Source organism: Opisthocomus hoazin, chromosome 3 (assembly GCF_030867145.1).
Source record: "Opisthocomus hoazin isolate bOpiHoa1 chromosome 3, bOpiHoa1.hap1, whole genome shotgun sequence".
Taxonomy (NCBI): Eukaryota; Metazoa; Chordata; class Aves; order Opisthocomiformes; family Opisthocomidae; genus Opisthocomus; species Opisthocomus hoazin.
Genome location: NC_134416.1, coordinates 52,738,829 through 52,759,953, shown reverse-complemented (window position 1 = coordinate 52,759,953; position 21,125 = coordinate 52,738,829). Strand labels below are relative to the sequence as shown.

The 21,125-nt window shown below is 44.6% G+C and overlaps 1 protein-coding gene and 1 long non-coding RNA gene across 2 annotated transcripts in view; one reads left to right on the top strand and one right to left on the bottom strand.

Moving 5' to 3' along the window:
- Nucleotides 1–15,700, bottom strand: part of CDH2 (cadherin 2) — a 118,375-nt gene extending 102,675 nt beyond the window's left edge. Inside the window, exons 1-2 of the mRNA XM_075416259.1 lie at nucleotides 15,031–15,700; nucleotides 4,347–4,458 (exon numbers count right to left, since the gene is read on the bottom strand). Of these exons, the coding sequence (XP_075272374.1) occupies nucleotides 4,347–4,458; nucleotides 15,031–15,105 (187 nt within the window). The 5' untranslated portion in view covers nucleotides 15,106–15,700. The remainder of the gene's footprint in view (nucleotides 1–4,346; nucleotides 4,459–15,030) is intronic.
- Nucleotides 15,701–16,234: 534 nt separating this feature from the next.
- On the top strand, nucleotides 16,235–20,814 carry LOC142360748 (uncharacterized). Its single transcript, XR_012763324.1, has 3 exons — nucleotides 16,235–16,763; nucleotides 17,082–17,366; nucleotides 20,097–20,814. It is a non-coding gene; the product is annotated as an uncharacterized LOC142360748 (long non-coding RNA).
- The last annotated feature ends 311 nt before the right edge of the window (nucleotides 20,815–21,125 follow it).

Here is a 21,125-nt window from a genome sequence, read left to right as displayed (position 1 = left end):
ACTTAGCAGAGAACTAAGATCATGCATCTAGTAACAGGACAGACAATGTTAAAATAAAGTCTTTGAAAGATAAGAAACTGCTAAAATAAATTATCAGAGTAAGAATCTCTAACTTTAAGATACGATTCTGCACACCACCATTCAAGTAACCTTCCTAGGTGAATGATTTCAGCAGAAATGCACTATTTCTATCTTAAAATTTGGAGGATATAGAACAAAGATTAGATAAGCAGGCTGGGCATACATATCAAACTGCCACAAGTACTTTTTCCTGGATGAACTACAAAACTATGATAAAACCAGCAAAAGCAAGGGCATTTAATATATTAAACAAAACTCCCTCTTTAACTTAACCGCCTCTTCTCCAATTACTATACCTTCTGTACCATTCTCCAAACAGCAATCACATTTTATTTACAGAAACAAGTCAGAAGTACTGTGCCTGTAAATTTAGGTTAGATAATCACTTCTGCTAGGTGATGGTGAGTTATTTGCATGATTTCATTTCTTTTTTTAAATGTTGGAACATTGAAGTCCTAATATATGGCAAAGTATATGAAACTCTAAAAGAACTGGAGACCCAAATAACTCCACAGTTTTATCAGTAAGACACTTTTCAGAGGTGCATTAAGATTCTTTTAATTTTGTTTCAGAGATTATTACTTTCTTCTTTCCTCCCTTTACAGAAATGCAGGTAGTAGTTCTGAGCTCATATAGTTCCTTGGTAAAAATGATCATAATTTCACTGAAGTGACTGGTACCGGAAAGAACAACATGTAAAACATCAATAAATAAATTCAGAATTAGACCTATTGTACTTAGTTTACATTCGTTTAGTGACCTGAGCATATCGCACCTTGACATCAAGCTTGCCAGACCTTGTGCAAGACAAAGTGTAAGCCATCAGCTTTGAAGAGTCTCCAAGGCAATCGCTGATGAAGGCTGTACCAGGGGAACACAGGAGCACGGGACACGGGTGACGCTATGCCAGGAGCAGGCAGCAGGACACAGTCTGTACTGCAAGCTACCTCCTCACTGCTCCATCACAACCTACTCAAGGAGTAGTTTCCAAATTCCTCTGCTGTGCCTTCCCAACTAACTGCATCATTTCCCTACAAGGGATTCTCCAGTTCCTCATCCTGAAACCAAGGGCAGCTATCCTCCTCTCTCCCTCCCTCAACATTTATTAAATGTGGAGTTTCTTCCATTTTCCAATTCCTATTATTCTGAATACATTGCTCCACCAGTTTTTCACATGCTGTGACAAGTCAACACACAGATACCAGCTGAACTTGTAGTGGCCCCTCATGCATAGGAGGAGAAATTAGTAGAGGCTGACATATTATCCCAGCCATATCAATGAACACAAAGCCATTATCAATTATAAAGACTTTTTTTTTTTTAATATTATAGGAACAAGTCCAACCCTCCCTCAAACACAAATGCCATCTGAATACAGAAATAGAAAAAGAAATCTCTCCAGAAAATACAGAGTATCACGTAGCACATGGTGGAACCCTGACCCACACTCTAAGGTAAATATTTCTTATAATAATACTTTAAAAATCAGACACCCTATGTTACTGTAACCAAAAGGCACTGATCAACAAGTCATACGAAAACTCTAATTTTCTTTAGGTTCTGGTGAGAGATGGAAACTGAAAACCTTGAGATACTGTCCCCCAGTGTGCAAGATAAACTCAAATGAGCAAGACAGATAATAAACACACGGTCATTTTCTTGGGTCACTATTTTAAGAAGTAACTTGCAAAGAAAACATCAAGTCAGGTTCAAATAATTCTGCAGCTGGCTGAGAGGACCATAAAGCCTCTGTGCTTGTGGTATCAATGCACAAAACCAAGGAAAATTAAAGCTTTCACTTCAAAAACATACAGAAAACCTACAGTTATATGCCTCATATCTGAATGCATACTAGTATAAGCATGTAGTTAGACAGGCCAGGCAACTGAGATCAGAATCAGGCCCACGATTATCCCTAAGAAGCAAATGTCACACAACTATAGTTAACTTGCAGTGTCATCTGAATCTAGTTTAATAACCAGAAAATAGGCTTTTGACAACAATAGTATTTCAAAATGACAGTGTAATTAAATTTAAGTCAAAGCTATGCAATGACGGACCATGTGTTTATGTGTAACCAGCAAATTATATGCTTTTAAACACGTCCAAATTTTCAAAAGAATTAACCATTGCAGTAATTCAGCTGAGGAAACAGTGGTAGGAAAAAAACTCCCCCAGGTCATTTTTCAACCAGCTGATATGATGTGATACATACTGTACGCCTCGTACAGTTTTTCCAGTTCCCACTTCCCTAAAATGCTATGCGTTTTCATACCATTCAAGGACAAACCAGCAGTCATGTGTCACTCCCTTCTGAGAAGCAAGGCAAGGGACTGTGTGAATGAGATGAGCAGCGAGCAAGGAAGTCAGTCTGACATCCTATGTTCTTAGTTCAAAACTAGTTAAGGCTGGTCAGTCATTATCATCAGATCTGCACGAGCAATGCCAACACAGAATTAGCGGGCAGTTCCTACCGGTGGGGAAAAAAAGGGGGGAGAAATTGCAGAAAGGGTCTTGATTCTGAGAAGAGAGTGAACTTTCACAGGACAGGGCAGATCTCAAACCTTGTGTGATCTCCATTTTAAGATGAACTGATGGCATGATAATTAACCAGTAGCAAACATTTGGTGGTTTCAAGGCGGCACCTTTGGGAAGCACTTGCCCACTGTGCTCTCTGTCCTTCTCCAGGTTTGTGCATCACCTACCAAAGGAGCCTTCGGTGCCAATGGCTATTGCAGGAGTCTACAGTAGAGTCATCTATTAACGCCCATTTGGTGGGAAAGCGAGGAAAACATCTCTTTCCTCTTCACTATTTCCTCCATTGGCAGAACATTTACTTTAATACATGAAATTCTAAGCTTTCCTTTAATAAAAGAAAAGTCTGTGGTGGCAGAATATACTTCCTTGAAACTGAACACAAAAAGCTTTAATAACTCAAGTTTAAATACAGTAAAGCTAATCAATTCATCCTGCCTTCAAGTTTCCATTATACTTCTAGAAAAGCACAAAACAGGTCTGTAAAAATATAATTAAGGAGAGAGACTGCTACATACAGCATGTAAAATCAAGACTACAGCTTTCATTTCATTTGTTTTGCATACTCATTAGAATTTTTTTCATATAAATGTCTTGATCTGTGTAACCATATTTATATGTGAAAGAAACAACAAATTAAATTAGTCCTTATTCAAGATGTATTTAAAACCATCTAAAACTCATGTTCTTAGTTCCATAATTTCCAACTTCAACAGAAAAAAATTAATTATGTTAGCAGTGTAGAAAACAGCGAAATTAATGCACGTTTTTTAAAATGTTCTACTTCCACAAACTTGTATACTGAAATTTAACTGGTTGGGAAATCTAGGGAAGATTCAGAGCATGTGCCTCTGTGTCCTTCAGATAACTACTCTATCCTTGAAAACCAGAGACACAAGAAGAGCCGTGAACTGAACTCCCAACCTGCACGACCCGCAGGCAGATGTACTGACTGCAGCACATCCCCGGCAGAGGCAAGAGCTCGCACTCGGGAGCCGGCCATCCCCGTCCTGGGCACCGCGCCGTAAGCTCGGGAGCCATCCCTGTCCTGGGCACCACGCCATTCAGACACAGGCAGGTGCCAGGGTGAGGAGCAGCGTCCCGACCAAGAGACAGCGCCGGCACCGTCCTGCCCCTCCCGGCATGGCTCCTGGCAGAGCCCGCGGTGCTGTGCCCACCGACCGAGGGCTCACGGGCAACCTCCTTCGTGTTCCTGCCTGTCCTGTGTCTCACTTTCCATAGGTGTCTCTCCTCAGGCTGCCGGGAAAACGCAGTAAGGGAACTATAACTGCACCAACGTGAGCGCTAGGACTGAGTGTAAGTGCAGTACATCTTTGGGAAATGTAAAGCAGAAGGGAAATTTTCTTTACCTCCTCATCACTCGCACGAGGGCTCTAAGTATAGACTGACAGCATACGTATCGTCAGTGGTAGTTAAGAAACACAAGTGTGAATGCTGTGCAGAGGAAGAGAATTAACAGACGATCACAGGAAGGTTCTCGGTGCTCAGTGTTTTCAAATTACAAAAGTCAACAGAGGTGCATGTGCTACCACTAATGCCAACAGATTTTCCAAGTCCTATGATAGTAATCAAAAAAATAATCACAGAGCAGCCAATGGTCTTTTCTGCAAGAGTTTGTGCCCTATTTAAGGATGAAAATGCCCTGGAGCGATTCGTGCTTAAGACTACAGGAAATAAAAAAAAAATTAAAACATGTTTTCTAACTGTACCATTGAGAAGAGGCTGTCCTCCATGTACACTCCTTGACACCACTGCACTGTGAACATCTTCAGGAAATCCAGTCTTGCATGACAGATCTTCACAGGTTGCTTTTATCGGTGCCTGAAACGCAAGAAAAAAATTTATGTAATACTCGCAACCTTCATTCGTCGGAGAAACATTCCCGTTGGCACACACTCCATTTTGCTGCTGTCGTGTACAAGCAGCATCTTTGTTTCTGAACGGCTGCAATTAGGACCGCAAGGGCAAAGGGTTAATCTTTCTGATAACTGGAATGGAAGGAACAAATCCCACTTGTCTGGTAAGATCTAAATAATACACAATCTTGATTCTTCTGACAGCTGAACATTTCCACTAAACCAGCCATCGAGACTGAATGGGAATCATAGGAAGCACAAAAACATTCCTTCCTCTGGAAATAAACGTTGCATAAAACCCATTGGCAGCTTTTTCATAGCCAGACATACTTGAGAGGCAAGACTACAACCGCTGATTTAAAATGCTTTATTTAGAGTATTTCTATGTGACGTTGCACCAGTACAAGTAAACTAAGATAAAATGCTACATTTGCAGTAACTTAGCAGAACTTCCATTTGCGTTAGCATTCAAAGGGATACCACATAAAGCCAAATGTTTCCAGTGCAATCTCCTTCTATTTCAAAGGGACCTTAAGTTAAAAGGAGAGCAGCTCATTATTAAATTTGCACAACAAGGGAAGAGCCGAGCCACTGAAACTGTTTGTTCTCTCACTTGTTAAGAAAGTTTCCCCTCAAATCACTTTCTTAAAGAGTTTCATAAATGCCTTTTTATTAAGAAATATAATACAGCATTTGGAAACTTGTTTGTTCTGTAGCGTTCCATGCTCAGAAGATACTTCTGATAGCTAAGCTCATTTCCAGGACAGTTTGTTGCCTAGCTGGACAAAAAAAACAAAAAAAAACCACCAAATACTCCTTTGCCCCAGAAAATTGCAAGATCTCTTTTCAGTGGATTCTTTTTGTCTCATTTTAGTGCTGCAGAAGAAAACAGCCCAGCTCACACGTGGCTAAATGACCACACATGGCAAACCCCCTTTCACGCTGCCCAAGGCGAAGAGCGCAGCTCCCACACCAGCTTGGGCTGAGATACGTCCCAGAATTGGCAAGACCCCTAGCACAACCTGAAACATGCACACATGCCAAGCAAAGGCCTATCCATGTGCATGCCCAGATGTAGTATATGGTCTTTGACAGCACGAGCAACTGTGCTGCTATATTGTACTTAAATCTGATCAAGACTTAAATTAGATTTTCCTTTTTACTTTCCCAGACGGGCTTCCATCAGTTAGACCTACTCAAGGCCATGGAAGCTCATTTGCATACACTTCGTAAAGAAAGCCCTACAGGAAAAAAAAAAAAAATTATGGAGAAAGAGCAGATGACGGTGTTGTAACTGTTTACCACAGTAACCCCAGGGAAAGAGAGCATTAGAGTAGAGGTGGGACAGGAGCATCTCAGACCACATGGGTTTCCTCAGGGAAGAGACTGGGCAGCAGTGCAACCTCTCCACTGACAGTCATGGCCAAGTACAGCATGCCAAGCCCTATTAGAGTAACTTCATCACTAATACAAGGAGGGATTCATAACACATTGCATTGCACTTGCACCAACACGGTCCTAACTAAGCAGCTCAACATTGACACTAGTGGAAAAAAAAAATTTACTAACTCCCAAATTAATGCACTATCTAGTTAAGTGCCCAGTAAGAGAACTTGTAATTATCAAGTGTCCAGTTTACTTAAACTGTGGTGGGGGTTTAAATGTGACTTAAGTACAACACAAGTACCTCATCTGTGTACAATTACTTATGTACTTTAAAATGTTTATATGGAGACCCTAAAGAGAAAGCAAACACAAAGCAACAGTTTAAGCTGCCAGGGGACTGTGTTACCTGCAAAGCTGGAACCTGGATCTGTAGCTAAGCCCCAACAGTCCCTTTACTTGCTGAGTTTGTAAGATAAAAAGATACTAAATCAAAAATGACTACAATTCCAACTGCCAGTTTCCTCAGCTTTAGAGTTCAAATCACAGGTTTCATGAGGGTTCCATAATTTGAAAGAAAAATAGTAAGACTTGTTTAAACTACTGTACAAAAGGTGACCTCAAAGCAAATGTGATCGAGAAGGAAAAAAAAAAAAAAAAAATAGCCTTTCATGGTATCCTTGAAACAAAAAGGTCCTGGGTGGGCAGCTGAGGAGATAGCAGGATTTTTAACAAGTCTCCACTGATGTGCCTGGGAATCTTTCAGCCTTTCCAGCAACCTATATGTACTAAACAGCTCTTATAAACTGAAACAATGCCACCGAAACAAAGGCTGGGGGACATGAATAGAGAGCCTTCTTTATTCTTTCATTTGCAGCCATCAGTTTTATCCGGAAACAAAAGACTGTACTCTGCTCTCCAAAAACAGCCCTTTGTAAAGATTGTTTGAGAATAAAAACACAAGGGAAGCAAGAATTCAAATTTTCAGCAATTCTTAATCGCCCATTTTGAATTAAGTAGACGTTGTAGCTTCAGACACACTGGGTCACATCAAGTTCAGCCCAAGAGTACTGCAAGACTTAAACCATTTTAACTCTAAGCAAAAGAGGATGCTGAAATATTTTTATCCCCTTATCTGGGGCAAAAGGGGAAAGCTAGTGAAGATTACGGGGCACATTATTGTAATTTATAGGATTTTGTGTGATTAGTACAATTCCCAAGACTATTTCAAACGTGAGATAATATTACTTGTACATTCATCTACAGAAGTACACTACTTAAAAAACTGTATTTTAAGATGGAAAGCAATTACCTTAGCTTGTACCCACATAAAACCTACTTAACGGAGTTACAAAGCTTTGAATGAGCTCAACACTTGGAAAATTCTCCTCTCAAGTACTAACAGACTTTGCTAAAGCAGAATAGGGTTACCACCTAAAAACTATTCTGCTTTCCTGACCCCTTTTGGTTTACTTAGTCATTTTTAACTGAAAAATGAGTAACAAGCATTACTATCTCCAGATGCTAAAAAGCTAACACCCAGTCAAACGCAGTGTCAGATCATGCATATAAACTCAGTACTGTAAATCTCAGATTAAATGCAGTAGGCAAACTGCAATTATGAAGCAACATGATGTAAACTACAAGTCCTCTGTCAAAGTTGTTATTCAATCAATTAAAAGAATTGGCTGTTTCGATACACTTATGGCAGTTAAGCCTGCAGTTTTCATACCCTGCTCCTCAGTTACTTCAGTTTCGTATCTGACAATCTAGAAACCTGTGGTTTAATTTCAAGGTTGTACTCCAGCTCCATTTGAAAAAAAAACAACAAAACAACCAACCAAAACAACAACAAGCTGTTGACAATCTCAACTTCATAATTCTAAATGAATCATGTTTACATCTTTTTCTTAACACCACCAGTTAAGTGTCTTCCAACAATACAGGCTTCACACGTGTAAAAATACTATAAATTAAAACAAGAATACAGGATTACTTCACTAGTATTGACAGTTCTGGACTAACACATCTTTCCAGTTTCCGTACTTTCTACAAAGTAGACACATTTATAATGCAATTCTGTAAAGCAACTGCTATCTAAAAATGCAAGCTTACCACACAACTGTAGAAGCAATTTTGTATCACAACACGCACCCTAAATTCACTGAACCGGGCTCCTTAAACACTGTTTTCAAACAGGGCTCATCTTGTTCTCTCTGCATACACCATACACCACTGGATCTCACTAGTAGCTATTAATCTGAAATATCAAAGTCTCCATTTTTCCACTGTTTGCATCTGCATGTACTACAACATTAGATTTCTTAATATTGATTGTACCAAAACGCAAGGGAAGTTGTTTTTGAAAGACTGCTTTCTTTTAAGCTCAACGTAGCCTACTCCCAGAGGAGAGTAGCACTAGGTAGTAAAGTGAGAAACGGAGGGGTATCAGAGAAAGTATCATGCTATACAGTTATAATTGGACACCGTACAGCTGCTAGTTGCCAAATCCAGCCAATTCACAGGGCATTATTGTGCAAAGCTCAGAACGTCTGACATAATTGTACGTATGACAGAGCAGGAATGGGATATTTGAGTTCTCCCTCCTTAATAACCAACATTAATTTGCAACTGTGACAGTAATATTCAACTTAAGCACAGATCACAGAAACATTTATGACTGTGTTTAAAGACTGGGTGTTTCCTCATTAATTTAAAGGCCAAGATGGTACCCAACACTCATTCACAACTTGGGTAACTCTAGGGATCGTTCTATCCATTTTTTGGTTTTGCACACGTACATCATCTGACACAGCAGGATATGCTGTACAAGGCGGGGTCTTATTTTATGATGAGCTGCTTCTTACTATCATTAGGCATACGAAAGATACTCTGCAGGATGACAGACACATTTCTGAAATGCTTTCGATGCTGAACTTGACAACATTCAGCAACTCCTTCCTAATCTCAGACTTGCCGCAAAGAAGAGCTGCAACAGTTTATACCCTCACGGTGCTCAATACTCCAGCGAATGTAGTCAAGTAGAATTTGTTTTCAACTGTACACTGCAACTGGAAAAAAAGAAAAGTGCCTTTCACTCAATTTGTTCTGGAAGCCAAAAGCTTCTGAAGTGGGTGCCAGGCTATGTCCTCCCAGAGGTCATTTAGTCACACCAGAAAGGGCTTTCGTTATGCCATCTTCACTTCTAATTAGTCCTCTACTCCATGAACCAGAAGATTTTAGATCAAAAAATCCAGCTTCTTAAACCAACACTTAAAGCTCTTAAACACTTTCCCAAAATAACAGGATCTGCAACTTTTGTGCTACCATCTGGTTCAAAATGAGGTGCCTTAAACCACCACTGGTTACCACAGGTTACCGCAACTTTACAAATTAGAGAGTCTCACAAACGGTGTTCACAGCCTATTCTGTTCACCTCAACTGACAAAGTTCATTCGCTTTATTAAACACGGAGACATTCATTTGGCATATCTCACATAGCAAAAAGCCGTAACCTGATTTGGACTTTCCCCTTCCCCTCAACTAGGAGAACATGGAGTGCTGCATCTTCCAAGACGTGTCTCTCCAGACAAGCCACGGCTCCTATCAGAGAAGAGCATCTTAAAATCTCAACTGCAATAACAAAGCCAAACTGAATTTCTGCAAACCATATTTTTTAAGACCAAAAAAACTCTAAAACAACCCAAATCAGCTCTGTGTTTGATTACATATGCTTATTTCTTTAAGGACAGAAACCTCCTCTCTCTCTGATTTGATAATAGCCATTGCATGGCTCATGTTAAGCATCTCTGCTCATGAAAATTGCTGCTAATGGGGACAGGAGGATGCTGCGTTTTTCCGACCTTCGGGAAAGGCCTTGCAAGGCCTACCTGGAAGAACTCTTTTGGGGGATCACAAAATTTTAACTATGTCTTCAGCTGCTGGGTGATAATTATATGCTAATTATAAGGAATGGAGGAGTCCCTAGAGGAGTCTGTTGGTAAAAATATATTTCTTAAATATGTCAAGGATTGCCTAGAGGAGAGGATAAATGCACCTCTTGGAAACACAATATTTAATTAAATACACGAATACTGACTAAAATCAAATAGTTTAAGTGAAACATTGAAAAGATCTGGTTGCGGTATACCTTCCATCTTGGAAGCTGCTGATCCCGTATCTGTTTTCATAAGCCATTTAAAAATAGAAAGCCTAAATTCCCCTCTTTATTCAGACGGAGCTCACATGATCTTTCAGTGAGAACTGCAGGATCAAATCAAATGATGAATCACGCAGATGTGGTTATGCACCTCTCACGGTGAACGGCAGCATGGCCCGACACCAAGGTGGAAAAGGTCCCTCTCGGATCACTCACAAACTACAAACACGTTCCAGCAAAATACAGATCCTCCCTAAACTCATCCTGCAGTAACGTACAACACCTTTTCTCCTCTCAAGACCCACCTCTGTGTATGCCAGTATCAACTTGGCCAACCAGTGAGTCTCGGTGCAGTGGTAGGGGAGAAGAAGTGCTATCATAATTACCATCACTACTGCAAAAGATGTTAAGTATTCGTTCTGCTTTCATCACTCTCCACCCCGATATGTCTCACTGCATCCTACACACAGCTAGTGCCACGGGGTTAGTGGAAGTACACAGCATATTCAGTAAGGACATTACAGGTTCCCCCTATGCTGTATAACAAAACGCAATTTAAAACAAAAATGCCAGGAAACATTAGAGGTTACACAGACTTTGGGGAATAGACTCGTGTTTTGCATGTGTACCTTGCTGGAAATAAATTAAATTTTCATCCTAATGTGAAAGCTGGTGAGCTACTGAAACTACTGCAAATTTTCCAAACCTTTTTTAACCCAAAAAAGCATTTACAAAAACAGTGAGAGACAGAAAGAGAGTCTGACTGGTAAATGATAATGATCCTCCTACTCAGGCAAGACAGGCCATTCAACAATTCCTGCTCCTTACCACAGGACAAGAAGTCCCTTACGCAAGACTGTCTGTATTGAGTAAAAATAACTTTACTCACAACTTCCTCAAGCTGTTTTTAAATATACGCATGCACTTCTGTCACAACTAAGTTGTCTTCCGTCTTGTGCTGTTATTTTAAAAACTAATAAATGGAATTACTGACATAAAAGCACTGTTGAAACTAATTAAGATGGGACATGACGGGGCTCTTCCAGTGATGTTTCTGGGAGTTCCTCCAATTTCTGGGAGCATAAAGAAAAACAATAGATTGGAAGTTTTTGAATTACACATTCTCGACTAGATGTAGTTCAAAAATATGATCATTTCAGGCAGTATTTTATAAACAGGTATCCTAAAAACCTATAAATTCATCTTTCTAGCATGTTAAGTTGCATGCTAGGTAGCAGTAATACCCACGAAGAGAGTGAGCAGAAGGCTTTCTAGAAAACACATAGTATTTATTAAAAATATATAAATTACAATACAAGAGAATATATACCTTCTCTTACATCAGCAGCATATAATTTCTGAGCTTGCTACAGTATCTGCTCGGATAGTCAGACTTAATACACAAAATTATCCCCTGTTTTGTCAGCCAATTATTTCAATTCCAAAAATTCACTGTCGACTTAAGCGACCTTATCTGTCCTGTAACAGATGTAAAAAGCAGTCTGAAAAAAAGTCTTTTCACAAAACAGATTTTACAGTAATATATCCAATTTAATATCCAAAGAGATGCTTCCTTTTTATTTTCCCCCTCAGTTCTGCAATTATCTGAATTTTGAGGATGTCAGTGGTATCACTACCACCTAGACCAGACAGACAAGGATTAGAGAGCTCTTTGCTGCAATATCCTGCCACATTCAACTTTTTAGATAGATTCTTTGAAGACAAAGCAAAACCAGAACAGAAAGACCTACATCCAAAAAGGCTGAGCCACTCGCATAACTATCCTGTTCTAGGGCTTACGAAAAGTGTTATAAAACATATTCACTTCGAAAGGGGCCAATGATGTTGAAGTCTGATTTGTTAGAGAGAGATACCCTGAAACTCATTTTTGTGCTTATACAATCAGGTATTTACTGTATTACTTAAAACAGACTGAATAAAAAAAATAATAATCTAAACCACAGCTGTATTATGAGAGACAGAAGATGCACCCAGGAAAGGAGATCTCACGGCCACTTCTGCACAAAGCCGTGTTAGTACGCCTCACCTAAATCCTGCCAGCAACTGCTGCTGGGGGTGATCACGAGAGGGGTGCAGTTGGCAAGAAATGTCATCGCCAGATTCTCAGCGGAGGCAGCTTAACAGGAGTGTCATTTAGGGTAGCAGTTTTATCACCTGGATACATTCCCTAAGACCTGGAATAAGACCAAAACCGCCTGCAGAGAGTAATAACTTACGTCCTCTGTCATCGTAATTTGAATTCAAACCAGTCACCTAGGTACGAAAACCTCCAAAACTGCTTTATTGTTTACTTGTTTCTGATTTAGAAACAGACAACATCCACAGAGTGACCCAGTCAACCTAAACATTAAAAAAAAAAATATTCCCTTTTCGAGCACTTCATTTCTGCTCCCCTTTCCAGTTCATTTCTAACTGACAGTAGTTCTATTTCTGTAAAGTCATGATAGCTTTCCCATCGCTTCTTCAACCCTGTTATCCCAGTTCCAAAAACTGGAACTGTTGTTTTGGTCAGAAAAGCAAGCCTTTCTCCTTTTAGCCTCTCTTCTGTCAGTTTTTTGTGCTTTTGGTTTTTTTTCTTCACATAACACTTCAAGACTCATACTGATCTGTTAACCAGCAAAATAAAGCATAGTTTTCATCCTCTTATGTCTCATGCATGTTACATATTGCCAAAAATGTAAAGTCCTATTTCCCGCACATAAACAGCACCCACAGATCTGCCTTAAAACCTGCTTCCAGGTACAATCTTTCAAGCAATTCCATAATGACGGGTTTTCTACACCACTGACAAATAATGAAGTGATCAATAACTCCAGAAAATAAAGGTAGATAGTGCTTGTGTTTCAGAGAAGAAAAACTAAGCAGAAAAGTTCAACATTGCAAAAGAACCTGATACTGATAACCTCCCACAAACCAAAGTAGCAGGTATGATGACAGGGGGAAAAAAAGTTAGCACTACATCTAGCTTGCGAAGATTCTATGCAGTATGCATGAAAGAAGAAGGGGGAAAAAAAAAAGCTTTCATTTTAAAAGTGTTGTACAGACACAGGTCTATAAATCTGATTTCATACCCAAGTTCCAATTTTGTTACACACTATTAAAAATCAACTCTAACCTGATTTAATGGATACCCAAACAAGGGGGAAATTGGATTCCCCAACCGTAACATGCCAGTGACACTGAATGATACATAAAAGCAATACGGCTAGTTCCTGTCCTTAATTCATAGCTTGTGCTTTAATTTCAAACCTGCCCTGGGTAGGTGAAAAAAAAAGGCAGAATAAAAGCTCACTGCAGAATTTGTGCTTCAAAGATTTATTGAGATAGGAAGAGTAAACAGAACCGAGAGCACAAACAATAAACAGCACATAAAGACTTGCAAGAAAAAAAAAAGCAAAACTGCACAGATAGTATATAGAGGTGGGGGGGGGGGGGGAACCACACCCACCCAAAAACCAACCAGCACAAAAAACCAACGACAAAACCCACCCAAACACCAACCCAACATTAGTAAGTGGCACATCACAAGTTTCCAAAGGGGGTGGCTCTGCTTCCACAGGGCAGCCGCTGGTGCCCAGCCGGACGCCCCCCGCGCCCTCTTCAGACCCGGGGGGAAAACCCCCGGCCGGCGCGGAGCACCGCGTCCGCACCCCGACAGCGGCTTCCAAACCGCGGGGAAGGACTCGACGGCCCGGGGGGACGCCGTGAGGGGACCGGGGCGTCAGCGAGAAGGGAGGACGGGCGGGCCGCTGCGGCGGCGGGCGGGGGCGGCGGGAGCGCCGCACCATGGACAGTGGCCGCCGCCGCCCCGACCCCGCCGCCGGCCTCGCCTCAGCCCGCTGCCCCGGCCCGCCAGAAACGCCCCGATCGCCAATGCCGCTAAGAGGCGATGATCTGCGCCATCTGTCCCTCAGGCTCACCGCCCTCGCCGCCCACGGGCGCCGCGCCGGACACGGGCTCAGCGAGGACAAAAGCCGGGGGGGAACCCACCGCCACCCCCCCCCGCCGGCTCCCCGCTCGCTCCGGACACCCCGCGACGCCGGAGGGGAGCGCGGCCCGACCACCGCCCCGCAGGCGCTGCCCTCGCTGCCCCGACCGGGATCCATTTTCTTCTCCCCGTTCCCCCCCGCCCCCCCAGCGTCCCGTCAGTCCCATCTCACCCCGCCGGCCCGCGGACCCCTACTTTCCGCACGGAGACACCCACACACACACACACCCCGCCCGGCCGGCGGTGCCCGGCGCTGCCCCGCGTCCCAGGGCTGCCTGCCCGGGATCCCCGCCGCTCGGGGCAGGCGGGGAGGCCGCCGGGGGGAGGCAGCAGCAGGACTTCGATAATAATGAATTAAACACTTGGGAGCCCGAGCCCGTCCCCGTGGAAATTCCCGTTAACGGCAGGGGGTGGGGAAGCCCGGCGCCCAGGCGGAGGCTGATTAAATTCTTCCCGGGAAGGGATTAGCGGCCCCGGGAGCCGCCGGCGGCCGAGGCGCGGCCCGCAGGGGTCCCCCAGCCGCCCGAGCAGGGCCGTGGGGGCCGCCCCGTGCGCTGCGCCCCACTGGCACCCCCGGACCCCCCTCCCCACGCGGGGCGGAGGGGGCGATGCCCGCCCCGTCCCCCCGCTCCGGCACTCCGTCCCCCGTGCCCACCGCGGGGCCCAGGTCCCGTCCTCCGGCCGGGCGGACACCGGTCAGCCCCCCCCCCCCCTCCGTCCCCCGGCACCTGCTCTCCCAGGATGGGAGGGCGTGGGGGGGAAGCTGCATCCCCTCAGCGGCGCCGCTGCCGCCACCCCTCAGGTCCCGGGCACCCCATCATGTCCCGGCCGCCCCCGGCTTCCCCTACCCCCCTTCCCCGAGACCCCCGCCTCGGCGGCAGAGCTCCCCCCCCCCGCCACCAGCTCTCCCGCCTTGCCCGGGCACCGCCGCCCGCAGAGGAACAAAGAGACGCGGCCCGGCCCCGCTCCCCGCCGGCGGCGTTTACCTGCTGCAGGGCCGCCAGCAGCACCAGCGCCAGCGGCGGCAGCATCGGCGGCGGCGCTCCCGCTACCCGGCGCATGGAGGCGAGGAGGGGCGGCGGCGGGGCGGCCCCCAGCAGTCCCGGAGCGCGGCTGAAGCGGGGCGCGGGTCGGGCAGCGGCAGCTGCCGGGGGCTGCGGTCGGCGTCTGCCCCCCCGCCTGGCGGGGCCGGCTGCCGCGGCGCTGGCTGCCGGCTGCCGCTCTAGCTCATGGGCAGCGACGCAGCGGGGGGAAGAGAGAGAGACCGGGGAGAAGAGAAGGAGAGAGAGGGGCGGAGGATGGGTGAAACTCAGCTCTGGGTCAGGCTGCTTTTCTCTCCACCGAGCCCCCTCCGCGGTGCCGAGGGGTGGGCAGGGAAGAGGAGGAGGAGGAGGATGGGCGAACAAAAGGCTGGGAGATAAGAAAGAAGTAGTCGCTGCTGCTGCGAGGCCGGTGCGGCGGCTCCCCTCGGCTGGCTGCCTGCCTGCCTTCCCCACGCCCGGACCGTGCCTGCCTGGCTCCTCCCGCCGGTGCCCCCCGGCGAGCTTGGGCAGGCGGCTCCGCTCAGCGCCTCAGCCCGGGCGGCTCCGGCCCCAGCCCTGCTGCATGCTCGCCCCGCACTTTCTCCTCTCCCTCTTTCTTCTCCTCCCTCCACCCCTCCCCCTGAAGCACAGCGATAACAATACCCCGGCAGCCCCCGCCTGCCGTGCCCGTGTCTACGCGCTCGCCCGGTGCCTCCCTGCCTGCCGCTGCCAGCTCCCCGCCGCCTCCCGTCGCTCCCTGCCGGCCGCACAGCCAATGGGAACGGCACGGCGAGCGCCGGGGACCGCCGCTGCCCCTCCTCCGTCCCCAGAGAACCGGCGCTGGGGGCCGCGGGGCCGGCGCCATGTCACCCCGCAACGCCAGCCGCTAAGGGGGAGGGGGGGGGGATGAATCCCATCCCGCCAACTTGGTGCGCTGCGATTGTTTGGGGGGTAAGGGGAGAACTTGGGGGGGGGGGGGGAACGGAGCCGTCCCCGCCGTGCTCGGTAGGGCACGGTGCATGCGGCGAGAAGCTTCGGGGGCGCCGGCCGTGCCCAGCCCAGGGCCCCCGCCCGCCCCCGGGCAACTTTTCCTCAGCTGTTGTTGCCTAGCGGGTTAGCTATATTTCCCCCCCCCCCCCCCTTTTCCCTACAGTTTTTACCCACCCCACCCTCCTCCTCTCAAACCTTTTCTCTCTCCATTTTTTTTTTTTTTTTACGAAACCGCCTGCTGAATTTTATCAGCCCGTGCTTTCAAAAGCTTGGCCGGGGTGCAGTCCGCGGGTCCGACAATGTCAGCGTGCACCGCGGAACTGGGGAGCGTTGCTGAGCGAACAGTCGCAGAAGCGAGTGCCTGTGCTGGGTCACTCACAGCTGGGAAGCGCTTTCTCCCGCCCGCAGGTCGCTGAGCAAAGTTGTTTTGTGTCCACGCATCAGAGCTCCCATCCCGGGACATAATAAGGGGAGGATTTGTAGCCATTGGCCCCTAGACAAGCTCATGAAGCGTTGGTTCAGAATGGTGAATGATTTATTTTAAAGCATCTTATTTTACACTTGAACTTGCGAGGAAAATACTCTCTTTTTGCGGTTTGGGTTGTGCTTTTTTCCTCTCCCGCTTTAGAAAATGACGCAAAACGCCATGCTCCTGTTTTGAAAAGAAGCGGCGGCTTTGCTTTTATATTTTGTCGGGGAAAGGCGGGGTAAGTACATGCTTCTACGATGCTGATTTCATTAGCTTCGGAATTGAAAATACCGGTCACTTGCGAGCTGCGACGCAGCTGTTTACCCGAATCAGGGGAGGGGGTGGGAAACGCCGGAGCCGGCGGCGGGGATGCGCGCCCGCCGCAGCCGGAGCCGCCTCCGCGGGGCAGAGCCGGGCCCGGGCCGGGCCGTTCCCGGGCAGCGGGCAAGCCCGTAGCCACCTGCAAGCGTTAAAAGCCAAGTGAGAGTCGGCTGGGGAGGGGCAGCCCCGAATAGAACAACAGATCTCCCCCCCCCCCCCCCCTCCGCTTTTAAAGTTGTAGCGCACGAAATTGTACCGAAGCCAACAGTTGTGAAGAACAATAAACTGGGAAAACGACGCCTGGTGATGAGTTTCTGCATTAAAATCTAGCCCAGGACCGAGGGAAAGTAAGCAAGGAGGGCACAGCTGATTTTTATGTTCTGTTACAAGGAAGACTTTCCCGGGTTTGCACCTGCCGGAGCATGGGTTCGGTCTCGTTAGCAATTCTAACGTCTTTGCTCGGATTTGGTTACGAAATGGTGACTTTCCCGGAGCAACAGATTTCTATTTGTGTTTTCTGGTAGGTAGACATACTGTTAACATTTACTAATGACTGTGTTTGAGCATTTATTCACTCTTACAAGTGTCCTACAGAATGCAAAGAACAGAATATAAACAACTCCATAAACCAACTGTCCAATGAGAGTAATTACCTATCATCTAAATGAGCCTGGCCCCTATCCCTCAGTCCATCCACCCCTGAAGGCCTGAAAAAATAAAAGGCTCTGCAGCGTATCTGGAAGGTTACCAGCTCTGAGCTCTGGCTGATGCTCCTTACAGTTCTGCTGCTGCCTTTACGTTTGCTTAGCAGAAACAGTAACACTGGCAGAAAAACGGCTCTCTCCAACACCGTTTTACTGAATCTTTTGGCCTTGAACAAGCTTCTATCAAGCAGTTGGCTTCCCTTATTTACACAGTCATAACCAAAAGTTTCTCCGGCTCATGGACTTTCCTAGTTCTGGGCACTGTGATAAAGAGAAACGAAGAGAGCAGGGGTGGGTTATACCTTTTGAGGTATAATCTCCCCACTACATCTCTTTGTAGGTGAGAGGCATGTGTTTGGGAAAGCAGAGCAGAGGAGAAACTTGAACATTGCTTCCAGACACGGATGACTCCTGAGGGCTTATGCTATTCGTCTGTAGCATAAGCCCAAAATAACAGTGCGGGTTTTTTTTTCCCCCCTTCAGAAACAATCTAGCATTAAGTAGGCATAGCTGGAGATTTAGAGTTAGAACTGATACTAGATTGAGATCACCAACCTTTTTCATGTATATCATGCAAAAGCCAGTGAACGGTGGCAATTCGTGGCCAAGATTCAAACAAGTGATTTAGGAGTGAAAGGGTTTATTTCATAACTCAGCCACGAATTGCGTTTATGAGTGTGTTTTAAGTAGTATAAAAATAATGGACATTAGTTGATGTTCAACCTAGGAGATCTCGAGGGCTTCCAGAGAAACCTTGTTAAAATTCCATGATTAAGTTGAAGAGAGGATTAGGGTAGTTCCCATGTTAGAGGTGGAGTTGAGTCTCTCTTCCAACTTGTCAAAATTAATTTTCATTCCATGGATTCATGAAAATACTGTGAAAAATGAAGGTTTTCGATTTGGGACATACTAGATTGCTCATGGCTTCAAATATTTTGGAAAAAAGAAAGACATTTTCCCTCGTGGGTCTATCCTTACGTTTAATCTGCCAGGTACTGCCACTGCTTCTCTCCTTGGTTCAAATGATGCAAATTACGCGCTTTACTGACAGTTTAGGCATTGATCTGACAAATGTTTATACTTGTGATTTCAGCAAATTGAGTCACACTGCGCACAGGCATACCACTGTTCATATGCCTAAGTATTTACAAGATGGAACCGTAAATGTATCAAGCAAAAGTAATAAGGGCATATTAGTTTACTGAGTTTCCTTATATTTTTCATTACATATGAGGAAATATTTTTATTTGTTTAAAAAAACCCCACCTAATTAATGGGTTTGAGGGCATTCAATGCTTATTACTGAGCTTTATCATAATGATGGAGAAAACAGTGATTATTTCTTACTGTGACATGAAGGCTGCACACACTATCAGCCAACCAAGATTCCTAGGGATATTCTTTTAACAGAACAGGAAGAAGCACTAACAAAACCAAAAATTCAACTTTTTTGGACAGTGTTTTTTTTACTTGGGCTCTGTGGACCCCTTGAGACCCCAGTTTTAGATTCTGAGTAGTCTGTGGCAGGCAACAGGGAAAAAGCAAATTTGTATATTCTGTACAGCGACTTCACAAATGTAAAATTCCTAAGGGGGAGGAGATTTTTCTGAATTCTAAGGTTGTTAGTCGTTGACAACGCTTGAATATTATTGTTTTAGGAAGCAGATAATCATGTACGGCTAGGGAGAATGCAGTTTTATGTAGATAGCGTCAAGTGGGAAAGAAAACCTGACCAGCACAGATGCCCAAACAGCTTAAATATTTTTAAAACTGGGATAATTAAAATGTTGTTGTTAGTGTTGTTGTCTTTCTCTTACTTCAGTAAAATAAGCGTGACCCTGTGAATTATCTGGTCTGAGTGTTTTTTCTAAATACGTGTTTTCACGTTGATCACCAGCGTGAACTAAAAAACTCATGAGTTCTAATTGTCCTTTTACTTAGGGAAATAGACCCAGAAAGAGAGGGAAAAAAACAGCCCTAGCAGTAATATTTACTTGACTGTATCATGTAATTTATTATGGAACTTAACAAATTTATCCTCATGGGCTTTTCTGGCACTGTCATTACTTAGCATGCACAGTCCTGCATGTTTCTCCAGCCTATTTGTTACATCAAGACAGTGCGAGGCATGGAAAGGTAACTACAGCTGCAGCAGTTAGTGGGCTGTTCTGCTCAAATTTGAAAATCAGTTAGGTTAGCATGAAGAATGTTGTATGCAGCAGTTCTGTTTCTGCTTTAGCAACCCTCAGCAACGTCAATCTCTATCACTATGTATGTAGAGAGAGAGAGAGATACATGATTGAGAAAGAGGAGGGTTTTTTCCTTTTTCTGATAGCTAAATTGTATCAGTCATCATAGTTGTATTTCTGTTAATTGCTAGTAACTTTTTCAAATGCTTTCTATATGGCGTAGAAATGGAGCATATGTAATGCAGATGTGACACAATATATTTGCATATTGTATAATTGGCTTTGTGTCTATACCCTCAGTTTGGTGATCTGGGAATCAACATAGTGAAGTTTATTGCATGGAATTCTGTCTTCCAGGGATCTCGTTCAGCATCACTGCCCAGTGCCTGCAAGCTGTTTGGCCTGGAGAGTTTCTACTGAAAATCAAGATAGAGAAGAGTATCTGCTGATCAGCGTAGCATCTCTATTCAGACGGATATCTTTAAAAAAACCAAAATCTTTTCCAGAACAAGGCCTTAATCATATAGTGTGATAAAGGGCTGAAAGGATGGTGACTTGTAACAAGGGCATATGATAATTTCTAATCACCACAAAATAAACTTTTACAGTTTCAGAGAACTGCTTCATATCAAATAGGCCAGTAGAAAGATGTGGACTTGCCCCTTAAAAAGCTAGCTTCAGTAAATAAATCTTTTTGCCTGTTTTTTTTTTTAATTTGTTGATAATTCACTTACTTGAAGTGAAGTATCTCCTTTTTCTTGGTTGGCTTTCCGATCAAGTAATCTTTTTCTTGTCTTGGGATCGGAATTCTCACATTTTCCTGACTCATGCAGTCTGCAGAGTCGCAGACTCCCTCCTTAGCCATAGCCAGAATTCACTGGTGTGAATGAACCTGTTGGCATCTCTGAAAATGTATATATGTAACACCTACAAAAAAGAAACATTGGAAATTTCCAGAAGACCAATCTTATTACTCCTGACTTCTAGGTAATAAAAATTAAGAAATGGGAACCCTACTTTTTTATGGTAAACCAGCATAGATAATAATTTGCTTTAATGAAATTGTATGAGCTGTCATGTGGATTGCTACTTTCATTATTAAACAGAATTTTTAACACCTGTAGTTAGATTTGCCTAGTATTTTCTATCTCCAAATATTATTTTCATGTACTATAATATTTCTGGGTTTTTAGTTGACAAGATTGAATTGTCTGGGCTGGTTGGCTGTTTCAAGACAAGTGCTTTTTGAAAACTTCAGAAAAACCCTTTGTCCCTTTTGAAGAATGAGATCAAGGAAAATACATCATTTTATTTTTGTTATTAAATTCTTACTGCCATCTCACCAAGGGATTTTACTCCAGGCTCTGGAGCACAGACAGCACAGAC